The sequence below is a fragment of the Melanerpes formicivorus genome, unplaced genomic scaffold (genome assembly GCF_026170545.1).
Source record: "Melanerpes formicivorus ecotype bairdi unplaced genomic scaffold, bMelFor1.0.p_v2 SCAF_98, whole genome shotgun sequence".
Lineage (NCBI taxonomy): Eukaryota > Metazoa > Chordata > Aves > Piciformes > Picidae > Melanerpes > Melanerpes formicivorus.
The window spans coordinates 1,450,637-1,468,604 of NW_027142450.1; the positions used below are offsets into that span (position 1 = coordinate 1,450,637).

The 17,968-nt window shown below is 41.3% G+C and overlaps 1 protein-coding gene across 1 annotated transcript; it reads left to right on the forward strand.

The window, feature by feature from the left end:
• The first annotated feature begins 682 nt into the window (after nt 1-682).
• Nucleotides 683-17,951, forward strand: RBP3 (retinol binding protein 3). Its single transcript, XM_068166210.1, has 4 exons — nt 683-3,831; nt 10,955-11,145; nt 14,251-14,393; nt 16,232-17,951. The coding sequence occupies exons 1-4, from the start codon at nt 784-786 to the stop codon at nt 16,558-16,560; spliced, it is 3,711 nt and encodes a 1,236-aa protein (XP_068022311.1). The 5' UTR covers nt 683-783; the 3' UTR covers nt 16,561-17,951.
• Nucleotides 17,952-17,968: the final 17 nt, after the last annotated feature.

Genomic DNA, 17,968 nt, shown 5'->3' on the forward strand with positions numbered 1-17,968 from the left:
CTGAAGTCTATTGGTTGGAAGCTGTCAGCAGACATGACCATATGTTACTCAATAGTATTACAAGTAAATCCTAATTGAGTGCAAATTATGAAGATTAAAGTCACCTCAGATTTAGCTGTATTATATTGAGGCAAACGTATTTCTGTGCTGGCAATTCTCAGCACAGAAATTAACAGGCTGTTATTACACTGGATTTTATGAGCTGTTCTAAATGTCTGGAGTTGCTTGTTTGGAGCCCTTAGTCATATATGTAAGAACAGTTCTTTGTAATTCAGACTGAAAAATACCAAAGACAATGCATTGTCAACAACTTTTGACAAATATTAAAAACTGATACAACTAAGTCACTGCAGAATCTCCTGGTATAAGCTTTTCATAAATAACAGTAAGAGATCAGATGACTGCTGTTAAAATCATAGTTTTGTCTTGAAAAATCCATTGTCATGATAAACCAGGAGCAGTTATAACAGGCAATGCATTATCTTTTTGAAACAAGTAACTGCCAGAAAGATCTTTGTTGATGACTGAAGTTTATTACAGTTTCATAAGAGGGCTGTGAAGTAGTAAGGAGCTGAACTTCTATTGGTGCACTTTGGATGATGCACTCCATTTTAATGAGATTAAAGGTTTAGTGCAGATAAAAGATTTGTATCTGTTCTGTGAACCTGGATTCACACAAGGATTTCAGTGTGACTCAAAGGGAGTCACTGGAAAGCTACATTCATCCTGATCAATAAGAGCTCGTTACTTCTTTCCTTCTTTTCTATTCTGTACAAAGATAAAATGATCAGGACACTTTTCTTCCTATTTTCCGCACTGACCGTGTGCACCATACCTGCTGAGGAAATCTTTCAGCCAACTCTAGTGCTGGACATGGCTAAAGTCCTACTGGATAACTACTGCTATCCTGAAAACCTAGTGGGAATGCAAGAAGCCATTGAACAAGCAATCAAGAGTGGGGAGATCCTGGACATCTCAGATCCAAAGCTGCTGGCCAGTGTGTTGACAGCTGGAGTGCAGGGTGCTCTTAATGACCCAAGGCTGGTCATTTCCTATGAGCCATCATCGCATAAGGGTCCCAGACAAGAAGCTGAGGCTTCCCCAACTCGTGAGCAGCTGCTGAGTCTTATTGAGCATGTGGTCATGTATGACAAGCTGGAGGGCAATGTTGGCTATCTGAGGATTGATTATATCATAGGACAAGAAGCTGTGGAGAAAGTTGGAGCTTTTCTAGTGGACAAGGTGTGGAAGACACTGATAAAGACATCTGCCCTGGTGATTGATCTTCGTCACAGCACTGGGGGTCAGATTTCTGGTCTCCCCTTTATCATCTCATACTTGCATGAAGCAGACAAGATGTTGCATATTGAGACTGTATACAATCGGCCCTCCAACACCACCACAGAGATATGGACACTGCCAAAGGTGCTGGGAGAGAGGTATGGCAAAGACAAGGATGTAATTGTTTTGATCAGCCACCATACCACAGGAGTGGCTGAAGATGTGGCTTACATCCTCAAACACATGAACAGGGCTATCACTGTTGGGGAGAAGACAGCTGGGGGCTCACTGGATATCCAGAAGCTGCGTATTGGCCTCTCCAATTTCTATATGATGGTTCCTGTGTCACGATCTGTGAGCCCTTTGAGTGGGGGTGGACAGAGCTGGGAGGTGAGTGGGGTGGTGCCGTGTGTGGCTACTGAGGCAGAACAAGCCTTGCAAAAATCCTTGGATATCCTGGCAGTGCGCAGAGCAGTGCCTGGCACCCTAAGCCACCTCACAAACATAATAAAGGACTACTACAGCTTAGTAGAGCGGGTGCCAGTGCTGCTGCGGCACCTTGCCACCTCTGACTTCTCTTCTGTGCAGTCAGCAGAGGACCTGGCTGCCAAGCTCAACAATGATATGCAGAGCTTATCTGAAGACCCTCGCCTGTTGGTTCGAGTCATGATGCCAGGTGAAGCTGCTGCTCCCCCAGCTGAGAAGCCAATTGCAGTGGCAGACAACTTACCCAACAATGAACAACTGCTGCATGCCTTGGTGGATACTGTTTTTAAGGTGTCAGTGTTACCAGGCAATGTTGGCTACATGCGCTTTGATGAGGTTGCAGATGCCTCTGTGCTTGTTAAGCTGGGACCTTACATTGTCCACAAAGTGTGGGAGCCCCTCCAAAATACAGAGAACTTGATTGTGGACCTACGATACAACCCTGGGGGCCCTTCCTCCTCTGCTGTGCCTGTGCTACTTTCCTATTTCCAAGATCCTGCTGCTGGCCCTGTGCATCTCTTCACAACCTACGATAGGCGTACCAACCACACACAGGAACACAAGAGCCAGGCAGAACTGCTGGGCCAGCCCTATGGGTCTCAGCGTGGCATCTACCTGCTCACCAGTCACCACACTGCCACAGCTGCTGAGGAGTTTGCTTACCTCATGCAGTCCCTGGGTCGTGCTACACTGATTGGTGAGATCACAGCAGGAAGCCTCTCACACACCCGCACCTTCCCTCTGCTGCAGCCTGAGAAGGGAATAACCCGTGGCCTAACTATCACAGTTCCTGTTATCACCTTCATTGACAACCATGGGGAAAGCTGGATGGGTGGAGGAGTTGTGCCTGATGCCATAGTGCTGGCTGAGGATGCACTGGAGAAGGCTGAAGAGGTGCTAGCTTTCCACAAGAACATGGGAGCACTTCTAGAGGGTACTGGGCAACTCCTAGAGGCTCACTATGCCATCCCAGAAGTGGCTGGTAAGGTCAGTGCTATGCTCAGCACCAAACGAGCTCAAGGAGGTTATCGATCAGCAGTAGACTTTGAGACATTGGCTTCCCAGCTTACCAGTGACTTGCAGGAGGCCTCAGGGGACCATCGGCTTCATGTCTTCCACAGCCATGTTGAACCAACACCAGAAGAACAAGTCCCCAGCATGATTCCCAGTCCTGAGGAGCTAACCTACATCATTGAGGCACTCTTCAAAATTGAAGTATTGCCAGGCAATGTAGGTTACCTTCGCTTTGATATGATGGCTGAGGCAGAAACAGTGAAAGCCATTGGGCCCCAGCTGTTGCAGATGGTATGGAACAAACTGGTGGACACAGATGCCATGATTATTGACATGAGGTACAACACAGGGGGTTACTCCACTGCCATCCCCATACTTTGTTCCTACTTCTTTGATCCTGAGCCTCGGCAACACCTCTACACTGTCTTTGATCGTAGTACCTCCCGCAGCACGGAAGTGTGGACTCTCCCCCAAGTCACTGGCAAGAGATATGGCTCCCTCAAGGACATCTACATCCTAACAAGCCATATGAGTGGCTCAGCAGCTGAAGCTTTCACTCGATCTATGAAGGATCTCCACCGGGCCACAGTTATTGGTGAGCCCACAGTAGGTGGTTCCCTCTCAGTGGGCATTTATCGTGTTGGTAACAGTTCTCTGTATGCCTCCATCCCCAGCCAAGTGGTGCTCAGCCCAGTCACTGGAAAAGTATGGAGCGTGTCTGGAGTGGAGCCACACATCACTGTCCAGGCCAGTGAAGCCATGGCTGTAGCTCAGCACATTGCCAACCTGCGTGCCCAGGTGCCACAGATACTGGAAAATGTGGGCAAGCTTGTGGCAGATAATTATGCCTTTGTGGACATTGGGACTGCTGTAGCATCCAACCTCACCAAGAACATCAATAAAGACAGTTATAAAAGGATTACTACAGAAGAGGAGCTGGCCAGAAAGGTGACTGCCAACTTGCAAGCTCTTTCTCATGATGAGCACCTGAAATTACTCTACATTCCTGAACATGCCAAGGACAGCATCCCAGGGATCATGCCAAAACAGGTACAGTTCTCTTGCATGCCTTTTGGGAATAGCCCTCAGGCGATGAATCTCTTTCAGTTGTCATCTGCCACAAGGCAAATATGCAGGGCTTCACAGTTAGAGGGAAGATACCTCAGTCTCTGTTATCTCTCTTTCAGTGCTGTGGCTTTTCAAGCTGTAATGCAGACACTCACTGTTTACAAACCAAGACTGTAATTTAAGAAAAATTTGGTTGGACAGAGTAAACACACCATGAACCCACAAAACATGCAGCCACATACTTCTGTATGAAATGGTTGTACCCAACTTCTGTTACACCAGAATAACAAGCGACTCCTTTAGTAGTGACAGCAGAAAGTTCACCTGATTGTATCTCATGCACAGCATCAGACAGTTACCCAGTGACCTAGAAATACTTTAGAAGAAGTATCTGGGTGGAAGTTAAGTGACCCCAGGGAGAAACTGATTTTTAATAATCTGCTTTTGCCCTTGCTATGTGGTTTGCACAACAGTGTGTGCTTTGTGCTGAGCCTGTGTATTTATACACTGGTCTTCCTTGGCAATCTTTCTTGTTCATTGTTGTATTGGAGGGAGCTCCCAGGAGCACTTGTTAAAATTCCACCTTCAAATTAAAGGGAGGGTTAGGATAACCTGATCTCTCTCTCGAATGGATTTAGCTCTTTTCTGGCTACTGCTTTAGCATGGCTGTCAGAGACTTTTCTCCGGGGACTCATAAAATTACTTTTTGAAGAGAGTGCATGTTGGTTTGCAATGAACCAGAGTATACCAAGTGTCAGGTAACTATTAAATGTTTCCTGGGGGAGGAAATCTGTGGTCTTCTACCCTCTGATGTTTTTAGCATGCATGATTTAAAGTGGGCATGACCTTTGTGGTATTATCTCCAACACAAAGGTCGAGAGCAAAGTTTAAGCACTGCTAGGGGAAGGCAATTTTTTCAAGTTTGTTAGCCAAGAGATGCTGGCCCCATTCTTGCCTTTAAGCTTAAATAGAAATAAATTGGTTTGCTGTTCTGTCACTCTCTTTCTCTCCTATACTTGCTGGGTGTAAAAAACTCCACTCTAAAGATGTTTTTGATAGATCTTCCTGCTAAATTGTTAGCAACATGTCAGCATATGTCATGACTTCTCCTCATCCTACAAAGAGGATCTATCTTGCAAATTAGTCACTGTTCTGTTTTCGTTTATTCAAACCTTATTTACTTTATTCAGAGCCTGAATGTTGAGAACAGCATGTATGGGACAAATATCTTATCTGCCATATGATGTGAAATTCTGATCCTGATAGAGCTATTACACTAATTAATGCTTCCATTTAGTTCAGTTATTTATCAAGCAAAATGGTTGGAAAAGGTTGGGGATGCATCCATAAGAAGGACATCACATCAGTGTAGAGGAAAATCAGAACAAATGTGAGATTTCATCAAGGTGAAATAATATATAAACAGCAAAAGAGAAGCACAGGTCTCTTTTGAGGCTAAAATTGTCTCCAAAGGCATATGCATTGCCTCATAGTACTCAAGAAAACTGAGAGGCAGAGGGACAAGACAGCTGTCTCAAGGCATTTAAAGGGAAAAGAGGCTGAGTGAACAAAGACACTGAAGTAAAGGCTTTTACTTGTAACAGAAGTAAGAGATAATTTAGCCACTCCACAGAGCAAGAGTACTTTCATTTCCTGCCTTGCTTTTGCAAGGTCAAGAGGCATGCTTTGTGTGGAACGTGTCAAGCATACCTCATACCAGTACCCCAGAAAGCAGATACCTTAAGATTACAGTAAAGCTTACATGATGGCACTAATTACATTTGTAATTTTTTCTTTTTTTGACAGTGCTATAGATGGACATAGTGGCTCTTCTAATCTGTATCACATTTATTCCTCAAAAGCCAAGGAGCTAGGTTTTCTCTATATGCTGCCTACCTTCCAAGCCACTCTCTCCCTCAACAGTGGAATTTTCTTGATAATGACCTTGACAGTGAAGCAGCTCCAACATAATTAAATGATAGTGATGATGAATAACTGCAGGAAGGATGGGAAGGGACATAAGAGACAGAAAAGTGAAATGCACGTAGACCTTTGCATCTGCTACACTAGAAGAGCTGCTGAAGCATAATACTGGGTAGTGAATGTGTCTCCTCTGTGACAGCTGCAAGGTCAATGCTAGCCGGAGCTGCCTGCTGCATAAATGCCACTTTCCAAAGTCAGACTTCCCAGAGGCAAATGTTGTATATATTGTTTGTAATTTGTAAAATAGTATTTTGCTTACAAGTCAGAGCTCTGTAAGCTTACTGATGTGCAGTTCAATAACCTCTATATCTTATTCTTCCACTTGCCTCTCTCTCCTTCCAGTCATACCTTCCTTTCCATATTGAAAGTCCATGAATATCTGAGTGTTGTAGACAAGTTATGAAAGAACTGGTGCCTGATTTCAACAAAGGTGTTATGTCAGTTTTGAGTAATAAGAGTCTCCCTGAGTGACTCTTTTGGCCCCTTGATAATATCAAAATACTTTTAATGCAATCTGCACACATAAGAGGGTCTTTATTTTAGATAAGCAGCTGAAAATTATTATCAGAGTAAAAGACAAAAAGGAGTTCTTTATCAAATAAATTTTTCCTGCATTTGAAGTGCTCCTTCTCTCAGACAAATAATATGTATCTGTAGCAGAGTATTGTGCTTGATTATGTCCTTTCATTAATGAGTGAAATCAAAATTCTCATCCTCGAAGTGACAAGATAGATAATCAAATTGCTACACCTGTTGCTTAGAGGTGGAAAAAAAGTGTTGTGGGTTTGTACAATGCTGACTTATACCAGCATAACCACAGTAAAGTCAGTATGGAATTATACAGGTATATGCAAGCAAAAAAAAAGGCTCACGTTTAACTCCCATTGACTCATGACCTTTTGCAATTCATGCTTGCTTCTTGTATTTGGTGGAGAAGAGAATAAGACACTTGGTTAATAACTTTTTCTCTTTTTCTAGCACCTTTAATCTTCTGATCCTGATACTCAAACTCAATGCAGCTACATTTGCAGTTAAAACCCCATTGAAGAGAGTCATTTATGCTGGTATTTTTCCCCATTGTCATTAATACTACAGTAGATTTGGCCACTGATTTTAAGGCTTTTCAATGGGGTTTGGGTGAAGATAAAAATTTAGCCATGAATTATGTTTCCAAATTTTGCTTTCACATGTAATCTTCCAGGGCATTGACTAGAAAATAACTGGTCCCTGGCTTGCAATGAGTATGTTACAAGCTGTGTAGTGTCAGAGCAGGCTTACTCACTGCTGTGCAGTAGTGCCCTTTGCAAGGTGAAAATACAGCTTCTCACTCTGTCCTGTATATTCTCAATGGGGACTGAGATCCTTAAATAACCTCTTTTAATTCAGTTTGGAGTACCATCCTGGAGGTTTTCAGCTCCTTTTGGTAAACTCCCCATCCTGGCTCTCTTGGTGCATTGAAGGACAGTATTAGGATTCAAAGCTACAGTTCTGGGGAAAAAAAATGTGTATAAATAATCAGTAAAAAGCCAGATAAGGTTAAATAAGAACATATGCAGGGTTCTTACAGTTTCTAGGGTGACTGCACAACTTTAGATGTAAAACAGCTTGTTTTGGGCAAGTCCTGTGAAAAAATATATGCGCTCTTTGGAGTTCATAAGATGAACACAAGTCACTACAGTCAAGCTGTTGCAGCTAAAAATAATAGTCATTAAACTGGAATGGATAAGAAGGAATACAATCAGTAAGAAATGTGAAGTCTTGTGATACATTCAGCTCTAAAGAAAGATCAGCTAGAGTATACTATGTGCAGTCTTGAGCAATGTGTTTCTGGAAAGACATGGATCAAGTAGGGAGACAGCAGAAGAGAGGAATAGAGGTAGATTGAATAAGAGTCATCTTGAAAAAGTTTTAAAAATTTGAGTTGTTTATTCCAGAGAGCAGAAAACTGAGGAGACATGGAAAGAGTCTTCAGATACGTAAGAGGCTGTTTCAAATAGGAAGGGAATAATCTGTTCCCTCGTCTGTGGTAAATAGTCCAATGCACTTAATTTGCAGAAAGTAGTGAACTCAGACTGTTTACACTAGACTCTAAAAACATCTTTGTAGTAGTAAGTCTAGTGACGTACTAGACTGGATTGCCTGGAAATCACTCAGTAATATGGGTACTTTAAGTGAGAATCAGCTGTCAGGGATATAGCTGATCCTGCTCAGTCCTTGAGCTGGAAGACCTACTAGGATAAATGATTCCATTCCACCCCATGAACCCAACTGTTATTCTAAGAAAGACACAACCCTACCACCCAACCCCCAAGATCTCATGCCTCTTAAACCAATCTCTAGATTTGCAGTGTTACAAGGGTGCTGGCTGATAATATTTTAACAGCTGGCAGACGACAGCACTAGCAGTCTTGGTGGAAATCAGAGTTGCATTGCAATGCTCAGCACAAAATTAACTGTGAAAATACAGTTTCCATCTAAATAGACAAAACAACTTAGGAGACAGGTGAAAGGAAAGAAAAGAGGGAACAGAAGCACAGTTGGGAAAGTAGTTTGCCTGTGTTGGGACTGTGTCAGTAGCAAAACCAGGGATGAAACTCCATGCATGAGTCCTAGGGCAGCATTCTGGGTTCTATTTTATGTCACATCACTTGTTCCAATTAGGCCACTCATTTGTGGAAGGAGACCACAGAATAGGACTGGAGACCATATATAGTTAATGAAAAAAATATTCTTCTTTGGCTTAAGTGCTGTTAACTAGGACATTCTTTAGTCTAGCCATGTTGCTTATAGTGTTCTTTCTAAGGCACCTGAGGGTTTATATTTAACATCAAATCATTTGTATGTAAACATTGCCTGGCTGAGCAGCAGAATCTTCAGCTGCATCCTGTCCCAGCTTGTCCTTGGCCTGCAAACAGAGGTCTGCCTTCCAAACAAGAGCACTCTGTTGTTCCCTGAAGCTAGACTTACCTCCTTAGGTAACAGCAGCACATGGCCTATATGCCAGTGTCATGAAGCTGCAGTCTTCCAGGACAACACCTCCCTACTGTCAGTCCCAACCTCCTTCCCTTTTTGCTCAATAATTAGGAGGCTTTCCCCACTCCCTGCAAATTACATTTGGAGTGCTTTTCATCTGACTTCTGATATTAGCACCTTTAGAATATACATATTTTCATACCTTTTCCTGCAGCCATGAAGATGAAGAAGAGTTTCTTTGAGATTCCTACATATTCATTTTACCCTATGGCATCTAAGACTTAAGGAACAGTTTGCCCACCTTAAAATCTGTAATGAATTTGCAGTCATTAGCAACACTGCTAGCAAGTACTGAACTCCTCAAGGTACAAATACACAGTAAAACAGGTAGAAAAAAGAAGAGTTTCCAGACATAGAGAAGTTATTCTTAATTATTGTGGGTGTGCATGTAACAATTACTGCTAGAGAGAGAGCTAAGAAATCTGTGTATTCCCTTAAAATATCATTAGCAAGTGGCTGTGAGTAACACATCAATTTTATTTGTAGATGTTTCCAATAAGTGCTGACTTTTTTTCTCCTGGAGGTACCAGCACCTCTGAACTAGACGCAATCTCTGTCAGAACAATGCAATGCATGCTGGGTATAGTCTTCAAAACTGTGGTTTGACAATCAAAGTACAGTGTGCAGACAAGTAGCATTGCTGTCACTGGGAAGTGGATTGGAAATGACAAACTCAGTAATGCTGGATTGATAGGTTTACTTTGCAGATAGAATGGTTATTTCACAAGGTACAGTGAGAAGGAAGGGTACAGGAGAGCACACAGCACAGCTTGCTCTTACCATCAGATTAACAACTACTGGCTGACAGGGCTTTTAAATTAATGTTTGAAATTTTGGCACTAAATGATGAAGAAGCCCAGAATAGACAGAAATGTGATGTGGTGGGCAATCTTCCCCCAGGTAGATGAGGAAAAGTACTTTAGTGCTTGGGCTCTGTCAAATATTGCTGCACTCATACACCTTGGAAAGGCACTTTCTGCTGTGGCAAATCTACTTTTGATAGAAATGCAACCCCAGGCCAGAGTACTGCATGTAGGGCAGAAGATTGCCTGGCTTCTGTACAGCCACAGAAAGCCCCTATGGATCCCAGTTTCTGTGGCACATTGCAGGTTGGGAGAGTACCATTTAGAATACAGCTGACTGCCGACTCATTCTTTTGGCTGCAAAAGTAGAGATGTCTGGGGCTGAGCTATAGCAAAGGATAAATCATTAAAAAGCAAGTATAAAATCATTTTCACAGCAACCCTGAAGAGAAAAGGACAAATTGCTGAAGGTCATGGAAATCATATATATCCCAAAGCCTTATCTCTTTAAGCTGAAGGAGAACATTCCATTTTCCAACACATGCAAGGAAAACAGAAGTTAGCAACAGGAGTAGGGTGTGGCTCAATGCATACAAGGGTTACTAGCATATTTTTTTTTAGTTTGCTACACATTGCTATTACAAAAAAAAATAACATCAGCCAAACAAAATGAAATTAATCACAGCCTAACACGTGAGACTCAAGGCACATGCCACTATAGAAGAGATTTAACATGTCTACCTCATGAGTATCCTAGCACATGCCCAATACATCAGGTTTCTTACTGTCACAGGAACCGGCTCAGTAAGAAGGGCTGGGGCCTTCCTCACCTGAAGCCAGCGGCTGTCTATCAGGTGAGGCCAATCAAGAGATTATAAAATCTCAAGTGACTTATTTAGCAAGAACTTCTAGAGGAAACAGGTGGGCTTGGGTAGCAGGCATAGGACAGTGGCCTATACTGCAGGCATAGGAATGGCCCTTGTAGTCTTCTTAGCTTCTTTTGTCCAGTGAAATTCCTGTTTTTTTGAAAAATAAACTGAACCCTGACAAATAGGTGCCTCATCCAGATTCTGTGAATGCACCCTATACTGGGCAAACAATGTAGCAGCCATTTCTAACCTATGTTTAATCTACAAAAATTTTAATATCTTTCATTTTGATCTTCAATCTTGGTTATATTCATCACATGTGTGGACGAAACTTGACCCACATCATTCCTTTTAAATCCTGTGCCAAGCTATCGATGCCAGCAAATTATTTATTTTGTTTTTTCCAAACTCTTTCAGATGCCTTCCCCAGAAGTATTTGAAGATCTGATTAAATTTTCATTCCATACAAATGTATTTGAAAACAACGTCGGCTATCTGAGATTTGATATGTTTGGAGACTGTGAACTTCTAACCCAGGTGTCCGACCTACTGCTAGAGCATGTTTGGAAGAAAATTGTTCACACAGATGCATTAATCATAGACATGAGGTAAACCTTTGAATGGCAAATAACCAAAGCTCTTTTGAAACAGCATTTTATTTGTAACAGTGAATTAGCTTTACATGGATTACAGTCTTGTTTACAGGCTAAAGTTGCTGGGATTAAATGAGTAAAGGAAAACAGCCAAGGAAAACAGTAACAGTCTAGAAGTATATCCCAAGATAAATTGTACCATCACTTGAGATGTTTAGAACCAAATAGGCATATTTTGCAGAGCACAATCCTCAATGTCACATCTGTTTTCTTTCTCTGATTACTTTCTATTCTAACTCTGCATTTGCCATGTATTTATTGATCATATAAATGGCTTAATTAAATCTTCTACTATTAAATCAAGTGATTTAACAGTCAAAAAAAACAGGCTATAACAAGCTGTGCTACAGCACCTGATATGCCATATCTGCAGTGCCAATTAGTAAGATAGTTATTATGAGCCCTCCTGTACACAGGCACAGAAAGGTGGCTTAAAGGTACTAGATCCTGCTGCAGCCAGCTACAGCATCATATGCCTACACTCAGCTTGGGATTCTGTTGGACATTCCAATGTGTCAACAATGCTCCAAATCTTATGAGGCAGAAGATGACATCCATTTGCTGCCAGCTATCAAAGCAGATGAATATCAAAAATACATATTTCCCATGCAATATTCAGTTAATCATTCCCTTGGCTTAGTCCAGTTTTTGGTCTGTGAGGCCAAAATGTTACAAATATCAGCTAAAGATAAGAAAGCCTTTGTAAGAACTTTTTCTTAGTGCTGGAAGCGTTTATGTCCATTGCCATCATGGGGTTCTCAATATCTGGTAATCTCAGTATTCCTCTGGGATTTGCAGCACAGAATCATAGAATGGTTTGGGTTTAGAGGGGATCTCCAATGGTCATCTAGTCTAACCCTCAGGCAATGAGCAGGGGCATCATGTACAGGAACAGATGAGCATGGCAATGAAAGCAGAAAGAGAGATCTCACAATGTGAGCACAGAGAAGCCAGGGCAGCCACCAAGAAAACATTCCCATGACTGAATTCAAATTCAGCAAAAGCATGAAAAAGTTCTTCCCAGAAAGAGTTATTAGCCATTGGAATGTGCTGCCCAGGGAGGTGGTGGAGTCCCCATCCCTGGTGGTGTTCAAAAAAGGATTGGGCGTGGCACTTGAAGCCATGGTTTAGTTAGTCATGAGGTGTTGGGTGATAGGTTGGACTTGATGATCTCTGAGGTCTTTTCCAACCTTATTGATTCTATGATTCTTTCTTGCCCCAGTTTTCTCCCTGGAGCATATTAGATCCAGGAGCAATAAAACAGCAAAGGTGAAATCATGCCCCAAGTACCAAATGGCCTCGTTATAGTTCTCTTGTGTTGCTTTGGGATTTTTATATTTTTTTATATATATTTAATGTAGTTCTAGCCCTTTGAGTGCACACATAAGTCCCAGTCTTTGAAGACATATAAAAAAGAACCCCAAACATTTTACCTTTTGAAATTTTCCCTAAATCAGTCTTAGTATTTTATGGTAAGGCTGATAATTTCAATTTTGCATGGGATTAAGCATAATGGATAATGTTTCTCATTTTACAAGTTTCACTCCCTGGAACAGCTGGGCCACTCATGAACGTCATCTTTTTATATTTTCATTTTTGCATGGGATTATCCATAATGCAAAATGTCTGTCATCTTAATAGTTCCCCTCTGTGGAACAGCTGTGCCACTCATCAACTTCATATTTTTTTACCTTCACAGCACTGAGAAGAGACACTGATAAACGAAACAGATTCCTTAATGTCACACAAGAATTCTGTAATTAAGTACTTGTCTCCAGAGGTTAAACTAAAATTCTAGCATCTGCTCTGTCATTATTACTGACCAAAGTTGCTGCAGTTTCACTCTCTGCAAGAAAGTCCAGGAAGAGTTCTCCAGTATTACTCTAGCTGCCTGCTTGCCACTCACTTCAGCAGGGATGGCAGCTGCATGAAACCGGAGTCTGCTGAGTCTAGCTGCCTCCTGGTATGTGCAGCAGCAGCAGGACCTCCTGGCAGCACATCACCGTCTGAGACACACTAAAAGAGCTTATTTTAGTTGTAGCCATTCACAGTGTGAATCCAGAAATCAGCTCCCAAATGCTTCAGAACGAAGAGGCAGCTTCACTCTTTGGAACAGAGGTCTCATGGGTTGTGTAATCCTTTTCTGGAGGTGGGGGGGTGAACAACAATGAAACAAAACAAACTAAACAAATTTAAAAACGAGCAAACAAAACCATTATGGACTGGAATGATCAAACTTCACTTTCTAGCAGTTCTTTTCTGGAATGTCTCTGCCAAGCATTCCTAATGTCATGTACAGGAAAGCACCATATATATCTCCTATGAGTCAGCAAAGCACAAGCATTTGCAGTGCTGCATATGCTCTAGTATTAGTTAAAGATGACAGATCAAAAATAATTTCACATTGCATTGTGTGTATTCATAGCAGGGGTTCTTAGGCTGCTCAATGAATTTAATCTTCAGAGGCTGGTATGAAATGAAACTACAACCAAAGTTTTCAAACATGACTGTCCTAAATGGAGCAGCTAACACAATCTTTAGGCACAAAAAGAAATGGCCTGATCTTGTGTGGTGCCAAACACCAAGTATTTTCATTATGTGCCACAGGAAATAAGAACATGACAGTTCTGCAAATACATGTTGATTAAATTGTAAACTACATTTCAGTGCTAGACTTCAGGTATTTACTCATGCTGTCTTAGTAATAGCACAGATTATTAAGGCTAGAAGAATAACAAGAATCTAATGTTTCTTTTAGATTAACAGCTTTTGCTTTCTTTCTGAATTTTTTCCAGGTGCAATCAAGAAACAAAATCAACCATTCAGTTTTGTGTTTGGTTTTGAAGTCACCTGTGGGCAATAACAGTTCAAGGCCCTTAGACAGGATATTCTTTCTCTAATAAATGTGCAAACGCTGATAGGGGAGAATTAATGTAAATATATCAATATATTGCCATAAGCCTGTGCAGTACAGACGTTACAGGACAATACTTGGGAGGGAGATTTACTGTCTGCCACAAATTTTCAATCGTTTCCTTAATATATTTAATTTTTGAAAAGGTACAATATTGGAGGCTCCACCACTTCCGTAGCAATCCTATGTTCATACTTCTTTGATGAAGGACACCAAATTCTCTTGGACAAAGTTTATGACAGACCCAGTGACTCAGTAAAGGAAATATGGACCCAGCCAGAGCTCAAAGGTAAAATGCTGATTTCTTTTTAGAGTAGCTTTTCATTTCAGACATCCCTCCTTGCATATTTTAAAGTAAGCTGTCAGAAACCATAGTGCATTTAGTGAAAGTACCGGCTACAATTAGCTCAAACTGTTCAGAGAGTGTGAAAAATAAAATCTGCATTTCAGCCACATCCCTCAATGCCATCTATAAACTACGGTTTATCACTCCTAGGACTGGAGTTATGTTAGGCACAGAAGTTTGCAAAGTGGTTCCCAGAAGTTTGGCTCTGCACAGCGGTTGTGATTTGTTGCTGTTGAAAGTTGCCAAAATTAAAAATAAGTCCTGTGCTGCCTAGACCTATAGTAATATCTCTTCTAATACTCACTCATTGTTTTATATGTTGTTCCTCACTTCTATCTGTGGAATCCACTATTTCAGTAGATGAAAGCACCCACAATGTCCCAGTTTGTCCAGAGAACACAAGAGAGGAAGAAAAACACTAAATTTTGCATATCTGAGTGGGTTTGAAGCATTTGGCAAGGTATTACACACACTCTGTCTCCCACACACCCTGCCTTGCTGTTCATGAAAGTTGCAAGGATGCTGCAACATGGAGAAATAGACTTCTTCAGCACATAAAGTACAATTAGAGTGCTAAGAAGCCTTAAACACTGGGTTCAATTATTTTGCCCTTTAAAGCTAAGACAGTACCAAAGAAAAGTGTCACAATGGTGTCTGCAATTATTGGCTGGGAACATGCTGAAATAGTTAAACTTTGTCAAAGGCAGCAGGGTCCATCTATTTTTCCAGGAAGTCAGAGGTGGGCTGTGCTAAGAGATATGATTACTATGGACACATTCCAATTCCCATCAAAGAGAACAGGCAGACTCATATTAACTTCAAAGGAGCTGGATCTGGTCCTGTATTTTTATAAAAACACACATATATATATATGCATACTGTGACAAGGATCTTCTAATGGATATTACATCTACAGTGAAATGAGAAGAGCAAAGATGGTGTGAAAATTAATTACCATGTTATTGGTCCCTCTCCTACAGTTAAGCTTGAAAATTGTATGTCATATTGTAACTTACTTAAAGAATTACATTTTTTAGAGCAGTTTAGAGTAGTTTTCAAATTATCAAATCCCAGTTATGAAACACTGGCCACTTTTACATGGGAACTAAGCTCTCAAAAAGCTAGTGTGTTCAGATACATTGAAAATCAAGTGCAAAAAAACCTCCCTACTCCTGTCAGCTATTTATGTAAAGAGAATGAGATAACTTGGTTCATATCCTAATAATAAAGGAGTAATTGTTAAAAGGTTCGGGACAAAGGCCATGCAACAGCTTCCATTTACAGACTACAAAAAGCCTGAGGGGAAACCACTATAATTAAAATTTCACAAAAGGCTGCCTGCATAGTTTGCAGACCAAGCTCTATGACAGCCATGTTTCTGGGGCAGGAATGAAAGTGAAACTGAAGATGGTGCTGGCAGAGCTTTGAGTATTCCTGCTGGAGCAATAGGGAAAAAATTACCATCCTCACCTGCCTACACCACACCTCTGCTGGGATCCAGAGCTCCTATAAAAGACAAAGGCACAGAAAAGGCAGCAGTAGTAACCATGAGTTGGTCTCCCAGCTGCTGGAGTTCATGACTAGAGATTCATGGCACAAGAGCTCCACATAGGGTGACAGAGTTAACAATATAAAAGCTGGACCATCAAAAGTACAAAGTAAATTTCAAAACTTTTGTTGTTAATGCTATGTAAAATGTGCTGTGTCTTGGCCTCTCTTGCTCTCCCATGTAAGTGTCTGAAAATTGATGCATTTCTGATGCTTTTTGTCCTATCTGGCAGGGGAGAGGTATGGCTCTCAGAAGGGTCTAATAATCCTGACCAGTGCTGTGACAGCTGGGGCTGCTGAAGAGTTTGTGTACATAATGAAGAGACTAGGCAGAGCTCTCATCATTGGGGAACAGACCAGTGGTGGCTGTCATTCCCCACAGACATATCAAGTAGATGATACCAACTTCTACATCATCATCCCAACCTCCAGATCAGTCACTTCTGCAGAAAGCACTTCTTGGGAAGGGAAAGGGGTGCCTCCTCACATGGAAACACCAGCTGCAGCAGCACTCATCAAGGCAAAGGAGATGTTCAGTGCTCACCTGCACAGCTCTAGATAGCCCAGTGGTGGAATGTGGCCCTAGTTCTTAGGGAAAGAAAGCTACCTGTCCAAATGTAAACCTTAGAAATGAGTGGAAGCTTCATTTCAATCTCTATAGTCAGTGATGGTTCCTCGTATGTAGCTCAAAGTGAATCCCCTTTCAGCATGCCCTCTTTTTCACCCAGTTCTCTAGAACCCATCTCTTTCTGGGTATGGTTTGGATACTTGGACAATTTGCTGGGATTTCTGGATTCCTCTCCAGTGGTCAGATGTAAAAGTTACATGTTGTATTGTGTGGTTTTTTAAGATTTAACTCCAAATCACAGATTTCCTTCAGTCCCTTAGAAAATCTCATCTGTCAGTAGTAAAAGCATGTGAACCACCTCCAAGCATCTATGCAAAGACAGAAAAGGCACTTTGAGAACTGTGTATGTTCCTATTTGTACATGTGAAAGATGACTTACAGTAGTCTGGACTCTGTTTTCCAAACTGCAAGACCCAAATTAAGTCTCTTCTCAATTTAATGATTTAGATGTACCCAAAGTCCTGGGCAAGTCTCTCAGGCTTGCTCAGAGTCCTGGTGTTTCTTAGTGCATGCCTGCTTCTCCCCTCATTTCTGGTAGAGGAAGGAAGAATGAGCAGGATAAAGCCAGTATTTAACTCTTTCACCCAGGGCTCAGATCAACTGATTCAGGGAAAAGAATCACATGGTTTTACTTAAAGGTGAAAACAGATTCCTGCCCTGAATACAAGAGGAAAGCAGAGAAATACCCTGCTCAACCTGATGAGAACATATTAAGTAATGGTTTATTCCAGGGCAACTAACAGAGTTATTGAGATGAGCTTAATCAGTGTACAATGTTCCTTGTCTTTCTTACAATTCTTATCTCACCATCTGTCTGCATAGTTATTTAGGAATGCATGCAATCTGGATCTCAACGCTTCTCATCTCTACAAAATGCCATCTGTAAGGTACTTAAGGTAGGAAAATGGTGCCCTGAAATGTAGCCAGTTAAGAGCTGTACTAGTTACACATTGCTGTTTGCTTACTCATTTCTAAGTTACTGACATTTTTTCATAAATCATGTTTAAACATCTGACTGCAGAGAATCTCTTTCAGTATTTAGAAGAAAATAATTTTAACAACCAACTAGACTTTCCATCTTTTTTACTGCTTGTTTGTCTTACCATCCACAATCAGTGCGATCACCAGCCTGGACTCTTGAGTCATTTTCATGTTCTGGTTTTTATGCAGTAGCTAGTTGTTAAACTTCTCAGTGTTGTGGAAAATATCTCAATGAATTCAACCTTTCACAGAATTGTGTGTAAGGTGATAGATGTATGAAGAATATTAAAGATTCTTGGAAAATATGGAAAAGACTGGAGTATTCAATGAATGAGTAAACACTAATGTATTTCTTCTAATG

What these genes read in the sequence shown, in the direction of transcription:
- RBP3 (XM_068166210.1), top strand. Translation starts at nt 784, where the DNA reads ATGATCAGGACACTTTTCTTCCTATTTTCCGCACTGACCGTGTGCACC. An exon ending in CAGGGATCATGCCAAAACAG is followed by an intron (nt 3,832 to 10,954) that starts GTACAGTTCTCT and finishes AAACTCTTTCAG; the next exon opens with ATGCCTTCCCCAGAAGTATT. An exon ending in GCATTAATCATAGACATGAG is followed by an intron (nt 11,146 to 14,250) that starts GTAAACCTTTGA and finishes ATTTTTGAAAAG; the next exon opens with GTACAATATTGGAGGCTCCA.